This window comes from Macrotis lagotis, chromosome 5 (genome assembly GCF_037893015.1).
Source record: "Macrotis lagotis isolate mMagLag1 chromosome 5, bilby.v1.9.chrom.fasta, whole genome shotgun sequence".
Lineage (NCBI taxonomy): Eukaryota > Metazoa > Chordata > Mammalia > Peramelemorphia > Peramelidae > Macrotis > Macrotis lagotis.
Window position 1 is genome coordinate 47,113,741 of NC_133662.1, and position 16,233 is coordinate 47,129,973.

At 34.5% G+C, this 16,233-nt stretch overlaps 1 protein-coding gene across 1 annotated transcript in view; it reads right to left on the bottom strand.

Annotated features, from left to right (window-relative positions):
* EYS (eyes shut homolog) overlaps positions 1-16,233 on the bottom strand; it is a 430,665-nt gene that overhangs the window by 139,039 nt on the left and 275,393 nt on the right. Inside the window, exon 6 of the mRNA XM_074190004.1 lies at positions 13,743-13,915. Coding sequence (XP_074046105.1) covers positions 13,743-13,915 — 173 coding nt within the window. The remainder of the gene's footprint in view (positions 1-13,742; positions 13,916-16,233) is intronic.

The following is a 16,233-nucleotide window of genomic DNA, read 5'->3' on the forward strand; positions in this document are numbered from 1 at the left end:
TCTTTTTTAGAGTACCTCATTAAATTCTTCATGTTTTATTCATTCTCTGTTTTATATATGATAGTCATTTATCTTTGGGGCTCCTGATTTTCTTATACTTAGAGTGAGCATGACAGGGCAAGATAATCAAGTGTCTCTTGTAATGATGTTTCTTGTCTTTAGAATTAAGATGAAACTAATACATCACTTTTATTCACTTTTTTTGAGGAGAGAAACTGAAATCCAACCTTGTACTTAGTTATAACTTCATGTTTTATAGTTTCATTTTTTAGAGAGAATTTCAATAAGAATTTTATTCAATTCTTATAAAAATCAATCAATCAATTCTATGGTGATTGACTATATAAAATTGAAAGGGAACTTAAATCTCAAACAATCACTTTCATTTTTTTAGACAAAGAAACTGAGGCCCAGAGAAGTGAAATGGACTTATTGAGGTAGAAAGGTAGAAAGTGGAAAAGTTGGGATTCAGAGTCAAATCTATCCAAAGATCACATATTAAGAATGCTGGTAATTCAAGTAATGCTTGAAAAGGTTCTAAGAATTATGTGGTTTTTATTGCCTTTTACTCTTTTCTAGTTATTATCACAGCAGAATCAGACTGACTGCATAAGAATGCTGGCCATTTGATGTGTCATTTTGGTCCATATAATTCATGACTTTGTAGTTAACTTCTGTTTAAGATCCTTAGGTGGGATAGTCTAGGGGAAAACAGATATAGATTGTTACTGAGTCCTGACCTGAAGCCTTTCTAGATTGATAGAAGTTGACAAAGTTCATGCTATACTGACAAAGACTTTGAGAATTATATAAAGGCATCAAAGTAGGAGTCACTTGATGTCATTAAATAATTGAATTTATTGGTCAAAATAGTAGAGCTGATATAAATTGATATAAATTTCCAGGTCCCTGGAATATCACATAATATCTAAAAAGAGTTAGAAGCCATATAATTCTTTAAAATTAATTGTCCAACCATGACTGATTGAGTGGTTCTTATTTCTCTTCCTTTTCCTTTTATTGTACTGTTCTACAATAGGTACTCTTAGTTGTTATCTGAGGGAGGGCTCTCATATATTACGTGATTTGCCCAGTGTCACACCAGCGCTATGTGTCTGATGTGTGACTTGAACTCAGACCTTTCAAATTCAAAGACCAGTTCTCCATCTACTTTGTCACACTGTCTCTCAACAAGCAGAATGAAAGGACTAATTCATTTCCAACATACTCATGAGAGGCTCAAAAACAATATTCATATAGTTAATTCTAAAGTATTAAAATATATTTTTACTTTTTATTCTTTTTATAACTTAGGGAAAACAAATATTGACACTTAATTTGGATTATGTGATAATGGATATATATCTACATGTCTATACAATTTAAACTTGTTTTCCGATATTTAAGTACATTATTTACTTTCTAAGCCTTTAATTTCAGGAATGAATAGAAATCATAATTATTGGGAAAGTTCAAATTGAATTTAGTAGTCTTCCACTCCACTTAGAATAATAAAACCAAGTACTCCATTTCCTTAGCAATTCTTGTTCACATTTGTCCTTTTGAGTCAATGAACCTATAATTCTGTAACAGGGAACTATTTATAACTTCCTTTTGCATTCAGATTTTTATGTCCATAATTGGAAGTACCAACTAAAGACTTAAGACTGTCACTGTTTTTTATTTGAAATTTTTGAGACAAGATACATTGGGATGGTGCTCAGCATAATTTTGCTAAACTTGTGGTTGATTGACTAAATTTTTTTTGAGGCAATTCAGGATTAAATGACTTGCCCAGGATCACACAGCTAGTAAGTATCAAGTGACTTACCCAGAGTCACATGACTAGTAAGGGTCAACCATCTGAGGCCACATTTGAACTCAGCTCTCCTGACTCCAGGGCTGGTGCTCTATCCACTAAGCCACTTAGTTGCTCCAGTTAATTGATCTTAAATAAGCTCCTTTTTTTTTGTTTGCATGTGAAATAGGGACCTTGGAATTTGTTTTAATGAAATCTATTATTCTGGCAGATCAATTCTCTAAAGGAAATGGTGTCAGTTCAGAAACCCTGAGAAATTAAGGAGGCTAATCACAAACTTGGTGTAAAGAAATGAAACAAAAATCACGGAGCTCTTTTTTTGCCAATAAGCTTCCAGGCTTACTTTATTTATAATTTCCTTCATTAAAAGGATGAACAATCAGCAAAGGGAATTGTTTTTCTGGGTTCAATTTCTAACAAATAAGGAAAAAAAACTAGCTCCTTAAGTAGAAATGCTGGGAATCTTGGAGAAGGATGACCATTCCATGTTCATATTCAAGATTGAGGAGGGAACAGTTGGGACATGATGTTATGCTTTAGTTTTTATGAGAGAATATTTCAAAGGGGTAGGGGGCTCAAATTCTACAGTGCAAGAAGAATGAAATTACAAAAAAGAATTGAGAGGAAAAAGGGTGAGCTATGAGTGACCAGCTTAGATTTAAAAAGGAATGCATAGAAAATAGAGATAAGGACAGGTAATGGAGGATTAATATAAAACGGAGTCACAATCTTATAGGGATAGTGTCAGAAACAGCACTATAACTCACAATGAACTATGTCTGACAAGGAACATGAAGGAAAACAAAAAAGGACTTTAAAAGTGTGCTACAAGCACGAGGAAGATAAAAGAAAGAATAGGACTACTGCTCAGGCCAGATAGGATGATAACATATTGACAGAAAGTAACTACTTAACTCTTATTTTGACTTTTTTTTTCTTTGTCAAGAAAAATGACCTTTGGATTGGGAAGGAAAGGACAAAATTGGTTATCACAGGGTTGAAACCCAAGACAATGTCAGAGATCAAAAAAAGAACATCTTGCTTTCCTCAGTTAGTAAAAACTCATTCTCTCAAAGCAAAAACTAGGTCAGAATAACCAGGGTTTGTCTGTAGGAAAGAAATTTAGAGTACAACAATTTATAATAAAAAGGTTATTCAATTTAAAAACTGGTTGCATTTATATTTTGACAGCATGTTCACTCTTTCAGCAAGATAAAAGTTAATCAACAAGATTAATTTTGGAGAAGATTTAAACTGGAAAGCTAACAGATGACATATCTGGGCTCTATCCCCTCCAGGGGTCTTCATTATCCCCAACTTCACCCTTTGCTGATGGTTAAATCATTTTTGAAGAAGACCAGGGAGGTATAAAATCAGGGAGGTTATATCATGACAAACATATGAATTGGATTTGAGTGAGTGGGTGCTATGCTATGCTAAGTCACCAGCTTCCTTTTCTCTCCCAGAGTCATCTGGTCCAGTGGCCAGATATGAACCAGAACAACTGGAGATAGCTCTGAATGCAAGGTAATCAGTGTTAAGTGACTTGCCCAGTGTCACACAGCTATTAAGTGTCAGAGGTTGGATTTGAACTTGAGTCCTCCTGATTCCAAGGCCAGTGCCCTATGCACTGGACCATCTAGCTGTACCGGCCTCAAGGAGACCTGTGTAGTCTAGTGTTAGGATCTTCCCTCTCCTATGGTTGATTTCAGGATATGTTTGATGCAGTTTGCCTCGGGTGGCAAAGTGACTGCTTCAGGTTACTTGGTTTTCATGAATTAGTTCTTAGGGTATTGAGTGAAATGGCAGTCATGATTTCCAGGTCACTGCTAGAGATTTCTGAGACATTTTGGAGATTGGGGAAGGTTTCAAGTAGTAGAATTTACCTAAACTCAAATGTTTAGAAACATGCAATGATCAGAAGGCACCAGTATGATTTTTATCAAAATAGTAATACCAGGTTAACTTCATTTTCCATTTTGACATATCTATATATGATTGATGCATCAGAAAAATGCTACACACACACACACACACACACACACACACACACACACACACACACACACACACACACACCAGTATATATTCCTAGATTACAGTAAAATATTTGAAAAAGTCATATCTTTGTAGACAAAATGGAGAGAGCTGGGCTATATGATAACATTGCTAAAAGGTTCAAACTGAAATGTCAATTAAATCTGAAGGGAGGATTCTAGTAGAGTGACTCACGTGGTGTTCTCAGGTGGAACAGAAAACCTCTGGGCTCCTTTCTGACTGAGATTCTTTGACTCCATCAATTCTATGTTGAATTTCTACCTTAAATAATTTTTGCTGATTGAACATTTATTTTACTGAGATGATCAAGTTGGACAATTGTTTTTGGGGGCTTGAGGAAGTACTATGATAGGGAGCCTCATTATTTTATTATAAATCAAATTTTGTTACTATTTCTACTAAAACTAGACTTTAAAAAAAAGTCTATCAACATTTTCATCTATAATTTTAAAGGTGATAGGGAATCTGGATGTGTAATTTTATCCATGTAAAGAACTTCATTATGGAAACTCCCTCCACCGATGGAGCCTGGCAGTTCACCTATAATTTCCAGTTCTAGGGAATAGATTGGATCTCTAAAAGATCTCTGACATGTCCAAGTTCACACAGCCAATATTGGAAGGGCAGCTAGATGGTGTAGTGGATAGAGCACTGGCCTTAGATTAAGGAGGACAGTAGTTCTAATCCAGTCTCAGATTTGACACTAACTAGCTATGTGACCTTGGGCAAGTCTCTTAACCCTACTTACCTCACATCTTGGGCCATCTCCAGTCATCCTAATTCTATCTGGCCAATGGACCCAGATGGCTCTGAAGAGAAAGTGAGGTAGGTGACTTAGCATGACAACCCCTTGCTCAAATCCAATTCAAGTGCTTGTTAGGGCATTGCCTCTTTAATGTTGTGGTCTTCTTAGAAGATGAAGGACCAAGAAAAAAGCCCCCCAAAAATCAGAGGTAAGATTCAAACCTAGGTCCTTGATTTCTTTTTGTCTTCTCTTCTGCACCTCTCTATTTAAAATTGTAGATATCTATAACATTATCTGTTAAGTCAAAGGGATTCACTTTTGGTTCATAGGCTTTAAGGACATCAGTCTTATTTGTAAAATGGTCAGGTTGAACTAGAAGATCCTTTCTATTTCTAAATTTTTTATTTGTTAGATTTATTTTATGCTTTAGTTGAGTAAATAAAGAGGATCTGGCAAAAATTAATATATATGGACATTAAATATCCATATCCTTTTTTTCTGAATATTTATCACCATCATAAAAGATGGCAGCTGACTGGAAGAATGGGTAGATCACTAGACTTGGAGTCAGGAAGACCCTTCTTTCCATCTGTCTTAATTTACTAATCTGTGAAATGAGGATAACAAGAACCCCTACCTTACAGGGTCATTGCAAGGATAAAAGCATCGTATTTGTTTTGTGTTTTACAAATCTTAAAGCACAATATAAATACTATTATTTTTATTATTGGTTATTATTATTAGTATGGTTATTTGTATTATTAAAGAATTCTCAAGAAACCTAGAGTCTGACCTGGATTCCTGTGTTTCTTGTTTCAAGCAGTCTCTAGACATCCCATAAAATGTTCAAACTTAACATTTAGCCAGTCATACATATTTACTCAAACACTAATCAATTTTCTAATCCTGTGGAGAGCTATTCATACATAGCAAGTTTGTTTGTGACCCATATTGCTTGGAAAACTGTGAATAAATCTCTCAAACTGACCAAGCATAACCTGATGGGTATGGAAGGATTTGAGAGTATTCATTTCTAGAAGGGTACATTTACTGTTGGGGAAAGACCCCAGATTGACAGTCTGACACAACAAAATTCTCTGGTAAATCACAGGGCGAATACAGTGGCAGGGCAGGCTTCAGTGCATGGTTGGCAAAATCAATGTGCCACAGTAATCTTCTGGAAAGAGAATTTCATATTCAGGGATAATCCATCTCCTTTGCTTGAAATTCTTAATCAGCTGGATGCTTTAATGCTGGGAAATAGAATAGTCACCTCAGAGTAGGCTATGCTAAAAAGGTGAAAGGATGCTTTGAAACTCTGAGCCTGGATTAGTTCTGGGGAACTTAAGCACAATGTAGAAGGGTTCTGAAGGGGCTCTCATATGGATGAATCCTTTTTTAGTTTCTATAGGAATTGGCTGAATGATACCATGGGAAGAGTAATGAGGACTTGAGGGCAGGAAGACCTGAGTTTGTATCCTTCGCTGACTCTTAGTAGTTGTGCTCTACAATTAGATCTTTAGCTTTCTCATCTGGAGCATCCACCATATAGGATTGTTTAAATATGCTTATGTATTGTTTCATTTATAGTAAACTCCAAGGTGTTATAGAAATATCAGTTATTATTTTTATGTGCTCAGTGTCCCAGGTTAATCTGGATTTCAGGAAATGGCTTAAAGCTATTTTAAAATTTAATTAATTTATTTTTCAATTATTGAGAATTTATTTTATTTTCTACCTTCCACCTATGTTTCTCAAAGGAAGCCCCCCTTTTTTCTTAACAAATAAGCATAACAAACCAAATTCCTCCTCTGGTTATGCCCAAAAATGTTTGTCTCATTTTGTGTTGTTTTTTATGTTTTTTTTTTGTAAGGCAAATGGAGTTAAGTGGCTTGCCCAAGGTCACACAGCTAAGTAAATATTAATTGTCTGAGGCTGGATTTGAACTCAGGTACTCCTGACTCCAGGGCTGGTGCTCTCTCATTTTGTATATTTTGTATGTAACTTCTATCAGTAGATGGCTCATTGGACCACTGGAATCACCACTGAAAGAATTTTTACCTCTTTCAAAATTAGTCAATCTTTTGATATTTTCACTATAATATATATTTTTCTCCTGGCCCCACTTCCTTTTCTCTGTATCATTTTATTTGCCTTAAAAGGTTTCTCTGAAATTGTCTTTTTTGTAACTTCTTATGATACAATAAATAATATTCCTTTATGTTAGTATATCAAAATTTGTTTCACCATTCCCTGTTGATGGACACTTTTTAATCTTTAGTTCTTTGACAGTCCTAAAATTATAGTGGTCTCAAAACATTTTTGAACTCAGTTAAATTCAGAGAATATCATCTCCCTCCCATCAAATCCCTAGGACCTGAACATTTAGGGTTGGCTTCCATTGCCAAATTGACCTTTATTTAAAGCTTTAAGATTTGGAAAGGACTTTATATTACCTCATTTGATCCTAAAATGTAGGCATTAAGGTATTTTTATTCTCATTTTACAGATAAGGAGACTGAGCCTCAGAGAAATTGTGTGACTTACACAGGTCACATGGCTAATAAGATGTGGAAGTGGATTTTGAATTTAAGTCTCTCTTGATTCCAAGTCTAGTACTTTTATCCAATGTCCTTCATTCTCTCCATAATTTTGCTTAGGTAGTTTTTCAAATAATGCTAATAACAAAAATAATAACAGTTTCCATTTATATGGCAAACCTTTTAATGAATATTATTTTATTCTCTCACCAATGCTAGGGGAGTAGGTAATTTTATAATATTCATTTTACATATGAGGAAACTGGGGCAGGCTGAAGTTAGGTGACTTGCCTAGGATCACACAGCTATTAAGTATCTGAAGCTCTATTTGAATTTCAGAGGACATGGCTAAAACCTGTTTATTGTGAGTTTGGGGAAACATCTTTGTAGAAAAGTAACTTCAGAGAGAGGTCAAAGGAATAGCTATGGGATTGTGTAAATAGAACCTTCAGGTTGGCAAGGACAGGATGAGCTTTACTGATTTCTCTCTTGAAAGATGCCTCCACTATCAGAGATTTCCTGGCCTGCCAGGATATTTTGATAAGACTAGCCTTAGAGAAAATCATTATCTTACTGGAAAAAAACTGATCTGTAAAAACTCCCGAGACACCAAGGTTTATATGTTCTAACCCCCAAGGTTAAAACTTTCTCTCCAAAATCATCTGACATCCTGTCCCTATTACTGAATGACTCAAATAAGAAAAGTGGCTGAGCAGCTTGATAGACTTCTTTTTGCCACTGGTAATATTATGTAGCTCTAAGACTATGTAAAAACCTACATATAAACACGTATCTCCCTTTGTTCAGCATTGAGGTCCACTTAGCAAGTGCCCATAAACTAATGTTAGTTAAACCTTTTTGTCTTTTGGACTTGCCTTCTGATTTATTGATCTCCAGTCAAGTGGACCAAGGAAATAAGAATTAATCCCTGGGAGGATCTTAGGATTCCTTAGGTTGATGAATTTCCCTATAGAATAGGTCCTCCTGTCTCTATCAGAGCTCTATACACTGTGCCACCTAACAATAATACTAATACCTTTCATTTATTTATTATTTTATTGTTTTCAGAGTGATTTCACATTTATTCCTGTGACTCTACTAGCAGCCCCATGAGTCAAACTGACAGGGAGGTTGTTTTTATACCTGAGGAAACTGGTTCAGAGGAATTAAAAGTCAAACTGGTATACCCTCTCAGTATAGGATTTGCCTGGATAGTAAAAACATGGCAGTGACCACACTATTCAACAGAAAATAAATTTTGGTCACAATTTCTCACAATTTGACAAGATTTATCCTTCCTTTGGGCAAGGAAAGTAAAATTCTAAGAGAGAAAAAAGTGTGATGTCCTTTTCTGTTTTAATGACTGTTATTTTAGAAAAATATATTGCTACTTTTGGTGCTAATGAGACTTTTTAGTGCTCAAATTATTTCATCTGTGATTTCTTCAGTTTATGGGAATTTCTAACATGGACACTCCCTCCTTCAATACAGATTACAATCCAATCCTAGAGAATTGGTTGAGATGCATATAGATGAAGAGACTTTCAGGGTTATGATATTCCTATTCAATAGCAGATGTCAGAATTGAACCCATATCTTCCATGGACAGCAATTTCTTGTCTTGGTAACTCATTTACTCACTTTTATTTATTTTTTAATTTTTATTTTTTGGTTTTTGCAAGGCAAGGGAGTCAAGTGGCCCAAGGCCACGCAGCTATGTAATTATTAAGTGTATGAGGCTGGATTCTCAGGTTCTCCTGACTCCAAAGCTGGTGTTCTATCCACCACTCCACCTAGGTGCCCCGAGCACATATCTTCCTAACTCCAAGCCCAGTACTTTATAGTGGTCTACTTCTATCCTTGTTTTAAAACATTAAAATAATATCTTATGCTTCTGTAACACTTCTCATTTGAAAGTCCCAAGGCACTTTGATACTTATTCCCTTGCATTTATCCATCCAGCCATCCATCAAGGGCCACTAAGTTCTAGGTATTGATTATGTTAGGCACTAGTAATACAAAGATAAAAATGAAAATAGTCCCTACTCTGAAGTAGCTAACTTAAAGGTAATTAAATGTGAGAGAATGTGGTAAAGTAAACATGTAAATTATTTTCTTCTACCTGTCAAAGTAGAAAGTTTCAGGGATTGGAGGCATGATTATGTGACCTATAATAGTCACAAATTAACTCATGAAGGGCTGGAAATCAGAATGCTTGGTAAAGGAATTATATCCAATGATAAAACTCATGTAGGGCAAAAACCTTAATTTTTTTGATATCTAACTATTTAACTAGCCACCATCTATCTATTGTATAACTTAAGGTATCCCTTCCCCAGGTAGTAAAAAAAAAAAAGTGTCCACTCCAAGGAAAGGCTTCATCAACAATGAATATTATGTATTTATAAACCTAATTAATGACTGATCAACAGATATTGTCAACATGATTTCCCCCCCATTAAATAGAGAGTTTCAGAAATAATCTTTCCATATATGCACACAAGAAATAGATGTGAATTGTTATCTGAACAAATCATCTTGACCTTGCTTTCTGGATACTGTCACTTTACAGAGATTAGGCATAAAGGAAATTAATTCAATATTTCAGGGAGTGAAAAAAGCAAGGAGGCTTCAAGGCTGTTTTGAAAAACATTTCATTTAAATGCATTTTTTTCAAGTATAGCTTTTTTCTATGTGTCAGTCAACATTTTCCCCTGTGCATTGTAGCTGATGTTGGAAAAAAACAATGATGAGACAGGCAGTTGGTGCCTCCTTTCCCACTGAGTACAAGGAAAGGTAACTCACTGCACTTCAGTGAATAGAAAAAAGCAGGTAAGTCTAAAGTCTTCCTTCTGCTGCCAAGCAGGAGAAACCACTACCCCAAATTTCTTCTTGTCATAGTATCCCTTATATCCTTTCATTCCTCCTGGATTTGAGTCTAATCTTTCAATACGTTGTAACCAGAGGTTTGAAAATGTAGAATTTAGGAGATCAGGGACACTGAGGATAAAAGAAAAGCTGGTAGATGTAACAGCTGTTGAATTAAGGAGAAAAAGCTGGATAATAACAGAACAGAATAATATCAAAAGAGTTATGTGCTTACATTACAGAAAATTCCATGTACTTGAAGTTTGCCATTACAAAATGCCAGCATGACATTAAACTACTTTAAACATGCTGGTGATTATCCATCTTCCTTGAGCATCAATTCATGACCCTAGTTCGTCAGTCCCCTAGAACGTCTCTAATCATCTTGAAAAGTGTCAAGAAATTAAAAAAAATAAAAATTATATTGTAATTATAGGCCATGGAACACTTTTATAAAGAATAATGGCAAGGCTCTCCATCTTCTTTCCTTATAGCTCCCTCCTTCCCTCCCCACCCCCCTCCCCAGTAGAACCAATAGGTGTTTTATTCTAGTACTTGAAAGGGTTGAGAATCTCAGCATTAATGCTCCTGCAAGACTTGACCATTCAGAGAAAAAGTCATGAGCTTAAGAGAAACTGATTAAAAGACATTCATAGAAGAGTAAGATATATAAGGAAACTTTGTATTTCTCATTCTATCTCATTCTCTATTATTTTAGCATCTAAGCATTCTAATCTAATAATCTATTAATAAAGTACTGCTATTTTCTCATGGCAAAATCTCATCTACCTGTCTACGTCACTCTATTTTCCACTATTGTCACTTTAGTTTGGATGCCCATTTTAACAAGAATGCCTTGGACTATTGCTTCTGGGAATTAATCATTTTCCAGGCTCCCTTTCTCTCTCAACTCCAATCCATCTTATTCTTCCACACCCAACTTCCTTAAGTATAAATCTAATCATGTCATACCTCTACTCAAAAATTTCTAGTGGCTTTCTTCTACTTATTAAATAAATTTTAAATTCTAAATCTAAATAAATCTAATCTGTTATTCAAGATCTTCCACAATCTGATTCTAACCTAGTCTTTAAGTCTTATCTCACAATAATTAACACTGAAAAGTATTAGGGTTCAATGGAAAGAAGCCTTGTAGTCACTGTTGCTGTTCAGTAGTTTCAATAATGTTTGACTTTTCCATGACCCAATTTTTTGAGTTTTTTGGGTAAAAGATAGTGGAGCAGTTTGCCATTTCCTTCTCTAGATCATTTTACAGAGGAACTGAGGCAAACAAGGTAAGTGATTTGCTTAGAGTCACACAGTCAATTTATGGGAATTTCCTGAGGAATACCTGAGAAAACTGGTTCAGAGGAATTAAACATCTGAGGACAGATTGGAACTCAGGAAAATGAGTTCTCCTGATTCCAAGTCCAGTGTTTGATTCACTTTGTCACCTTAACTGCTGATAGTCAAGAGGACATAGGTATATAAATTGTTTATCATCTTTATAATAGAGACTGCTGGGTGGAACAGTAGTGGGATAGGTTGCTGGATATGAGTTTAAATACAGACTTGCATGGGTAAGTCACTCAACCTCTGTCTTCCTCGTTGTTCTTAATTGCAAAGTGGGAATAATAACAGCATATACCTGCTAGGGTTATTATGAGAATCAACTGAGATATTATTTGAATAATGCATAGCACAGTATCTATGCTCAATAGTAAGTACTCATAGCTACTTATTTCCTTCCTTCCTTCCTTCCTTCCTTCCTTCCTTCCTTCCTTCCTTCCTTCCTTCCTTCCTTCCTTCCTTCCTTCCTTCCTCCCCTCCCCTTCCTTCCCTTTTCTTTTTGCTCTCCTCCCCTCCCCTCCCCCCTCTCCTTTTTCTTTCACCCCTGAAAATAAAAGTTCACAGTCTCTGCAAGTTATATTAACTACTACTACTACTACTACTACTACTACTACTACTACTACTACTACTACAATTGCTATAGTCTTTATCTTCACTCTACAAATGCATAGGATCATGGACTATCAGATTCTTTCTTTTTGTCTGTAATGTAAATAGTTTAGGAATTATTTAACTACTTATGCTCCCTTTTAAATACTGGCTTAATTTAACTTCACAATCTTTATATTGATAATATGTGCATTGGGTGACAGAAGAAGAATTGTTTAGACAAAAATGATGTGTTTACTTCATTTTGTACAGAATATAAAATATAAAAAAATAATGGAAACTCAGATTTATATGATATTTTCGGGTTTACAAGTACTTTCCTCAAAACATCTTCATTTTATAAGTGGAAATACCGACATTTAAGAAGTTTCAGCAACACATGTCCAGTAACTGGCAAGGCTCCCAAGCCATGTATTCCAATTTTGAGTTTAGACTTCTTCCATTTTATCATAAAGCCTTTCCATATGTTTAGTCCTATATCAACTAACTAATCAACTAATAAACATTTACTAAGAAATTCCTTAGTGCCAGACACCATGCTAGTCCCACAGGGGATATAAATGCAAAAATAAAACAGTTTCTGATTTTATTGAAATAATGTTCTATCAAGAGAAACAATGTGTCCACATACATACATAAATAAATGCAAAATATAATAAAAGTAATTTTATGAAGAGTTATTAATATTTTTAATATTTTGGAGAAACAAAACATGGCTATCATCAAATATAAATTCCAGATTAATTGTAATTTAATCACCATTCTATGTTGTAGACAAGGGTTTTGCAACTATTCAACTATGTCACATTAAGTTTTAAATCTTTTTGTTTCTGTACATCTGAAAAAATAAGGAATAGGAAATAGGGGAAGCTTACTCTGCCAGGAATCATCTCCTCCAAGGGAGGAGGGAAGCACACACTATTGATGATTTGACCAGCAGAGGGCAAGGAGGAGGGCATATTGTAAGAAGCCAGACTCCATTAAATGAAAAGTTTGACATTTCAATAAAAATAGTCATAGCCCAGGCATAAGTTATTGGAACTTATTATGGATTGAGGTAATTAATTTTTCTTTATTATGACATCTCTTATTTTACAAAAGAGATATGATCTTGGAAAATTATCTATATCTTTTTTTTGTTTAATCATGCATTAGCTCTACCTGAGTAGAAGAGTTTATTATTGAAAGCAACTCTATGAGTAATTGTTTTTTAAGGTTTGGTTTTCATATACTGGGCTTACTTATAGAGAAGCACTAGAATAATTTTGTAATTTTAATGATTAAAATGTATTGGCATCAAGAGCAGCAACATCTTTAAACACAAAAAATGAGAACATATAAAATTTTTCTCACATTAAACTGTTTTTCACATTGCTAAACAGATGTGAAATCATGCAATTAATTTTATGTGCTCCTTTTGTCTTTCCTTGTGATTCTTCTATCATGGGTTTCAACTTTGAGATAGGAAAAAAGTCCTCAGAGACTTTAGGCAGACCTACTTAAGGGAAAATGCTTATTGTTTCCTTTCTACTTGTTTGATATGCACAGGAAACACCTGTTCACATAAAACTCTCACTAATGGATCTTGACTAGTCTTACTTAAAAAGGAGCAAGTAAAGAGTAGAGACTTTGTCATTTTTGATCAAAGGAAGTTAATATTCTTTATTAGTCTACCATCTTCTTTTCATTTTTTCAGTCTCTGCTGACTGCCCACACAAAGAGTTTCTAATTTTAGTGTTTACACTGTTCTTACCATCAGTGCAGAGGACTCCAGAGCGTCCATAGGGACAGAGGCAGACAGCATCTTTGTTGGATTTTGGAAAACATGTAGCACCATTTCCACATGGGTTATTTTCACAAGTTGCAAATTGGCATAGCTTCCCTGAGTAGAGCGGCGGGCATTCACATAGCCAGTTTTCAGGGTCACTGGAAGGAGGAAAAGAAATAAAAATCCAACAGAAAGTAGGCAATGTCTTAACAGTTAAATTTTTTAATGTGATCTATAATGTCATTAGTATAAAGAATGTACCATGAGGAAACTCCTTCTACTAATTCATATCAGCAATTTCTCACAACTTAGAGTCTTAGGGAATTGTCTGGGTCTCCAAGAGCTTAAATGACTTACTTACAGTCATAAAGGCTATAAATGATAAAAAAAGGTTTTGAACTCAGATTTTCCTGACTCCAAGGTTGTCATATCTTTATTTCTTTCTTGCTTCTCCTTTCTCTTATTTCCTCCTCTACTTCTCCCTCCCCAGAACCCTCTCTCCATTGTTTTAAGACATCACTTTTTAACTTGTTTATGGCATAGACTTTTTGGAAGTTTGGTTATTCCTATGGATCCCTTCTCACAATACTATTTTAAATGAATAAAATCAATGCAAAGCTTTACAAAGAAGACCTATGATATTGAAATGCAATTATCAAAATACTAGAAATCTAAACCAAACCAAACCCCTAAAACTCTATAGATCCCAGGTTAAGTACCTTTATTTTAAGGAAACTTCCTATTTGCATCCTGATTAAAAAATTATGCTCCACTCCATCTTACTATTTGTTTTGACATCTATATCTTCTTCATTATGTCCTTTGTTCTGGAGACAGATTAGTCACTTTATAGATTAACTGAGGTTATAGGTCTTATTTTAGAGGTTATCCATTTTTACTTTTTAATTTACTCCTTTCATTTCACACTGGCTGCTTCTCTGTGCCTTCTTATTAAATATTTCTGTTGTTGCCTCAGTGGAATGCTTCAAATAATCAAAAAAGAGTTCTGTTCTTAGTTTCAAAATAGGGATTTTTAAACTCAAGTTAAGTCATCCTTTTAAGGGAGAAATCCAAGGTCTGTTAAGTGTAGGACTTCTAGTAATGCCTGAAGAACACAGTGGGGAGCTCTAATGATTGCATTGTACTCTAACTGAAAGCATGTCTTTTTTTATGTCCTTTGCAGTAGCTGTCATATATAGGCAGAACACAGGGGAGAAGGTCCTCTCTACTCTGATGGGTGATTCATTTCTTAGGAAGTAGCTCTTCCTCTATTTTTCTTCAAACTCTATTAAATAATTTTGCCCAAATCATAGGATCAAACATTTTGAGTTAGAAATGTATCTTTCAATATTCTAATGGAGTCCCTTTATTTTATGTATACCCAAATAGAGGCCAAGAAAATGAAATGATTTGCCCACAGTTAAACAGGTAAAATATATGCTGTCCAGATGTATATATATCTTTAATTGATTTATGCCTGTAAGTTAGGACCTAGAACCATCTAAAAGGAAGATTATCAAATCAGTCATTTGTGTTTTAATATTTCTATCCTTCTAACTCTTTTAAAGGGGACTGATATTTGCCTTTAAGTACTTAATGATATTACAGTCTTTCTCTGTTTCCTCCTATCAAACCTTGTCTCAGGAAAGATTTTGGAACTGGAAGATTGAGTTCAAATTCTGCCTCTGATGTTCATACTGTCTATTTTTTTTAAATGACCCAGTGAAATTTTTTCAATTAAAAATATTTTACATTTATGGAATTATATGAGTATTTCTATAACAGCACATTAAACAGATGGTAACACATGAACCTGCAAATTTACTATGCACAACTTGTATTTATTTTAAATATACAACAAAATTATCACATAAATTTCTTTTTGTCTTGTCCTAGAGATGGCTATGATTAGATACAAATAGGTATTTACATATATTTATAAATTTATATATGCACATACACACATACAAAATTAATCTATGCATACTTCTATTTATCAGTTCTTTCTCTGAAGGCAGAGAGTGTCTTTCTTCATATGACCTTTATAGTTAATTTGGATATTTATAATAGTCAAAACAACTTGTTTGCTCAAAATGAATCTTAAAACAATACTGCTGTTGCCATTATACAGCATTCTTTTGCTTCTGTTCATTTTACTCTTTATTATTTCATGCAAGTCTTTCCATGTTTTTCTAAAATCACTGAGCTTATCATTTCTTGTAGCACAGTAGTATTCTATCTCAATCATATACAAGTTGCTCAGTAATTTCTCAATTGATGGGCACCCCTGCAATTTCCAGTTTTTGCCATCACAGAGAGTTTCTATAAACATTTTAGAACATATAAGTTCCTTTACTTTTCCCTTTACTTTATGCAAACTTAACCACTCTGGGGTTTAATGCAACTGAAGCTTTCTCTGGAAAGCATTCTTATCACAGAATCATCCATAGCCAAAAACAAAACACTGAAACACCTTT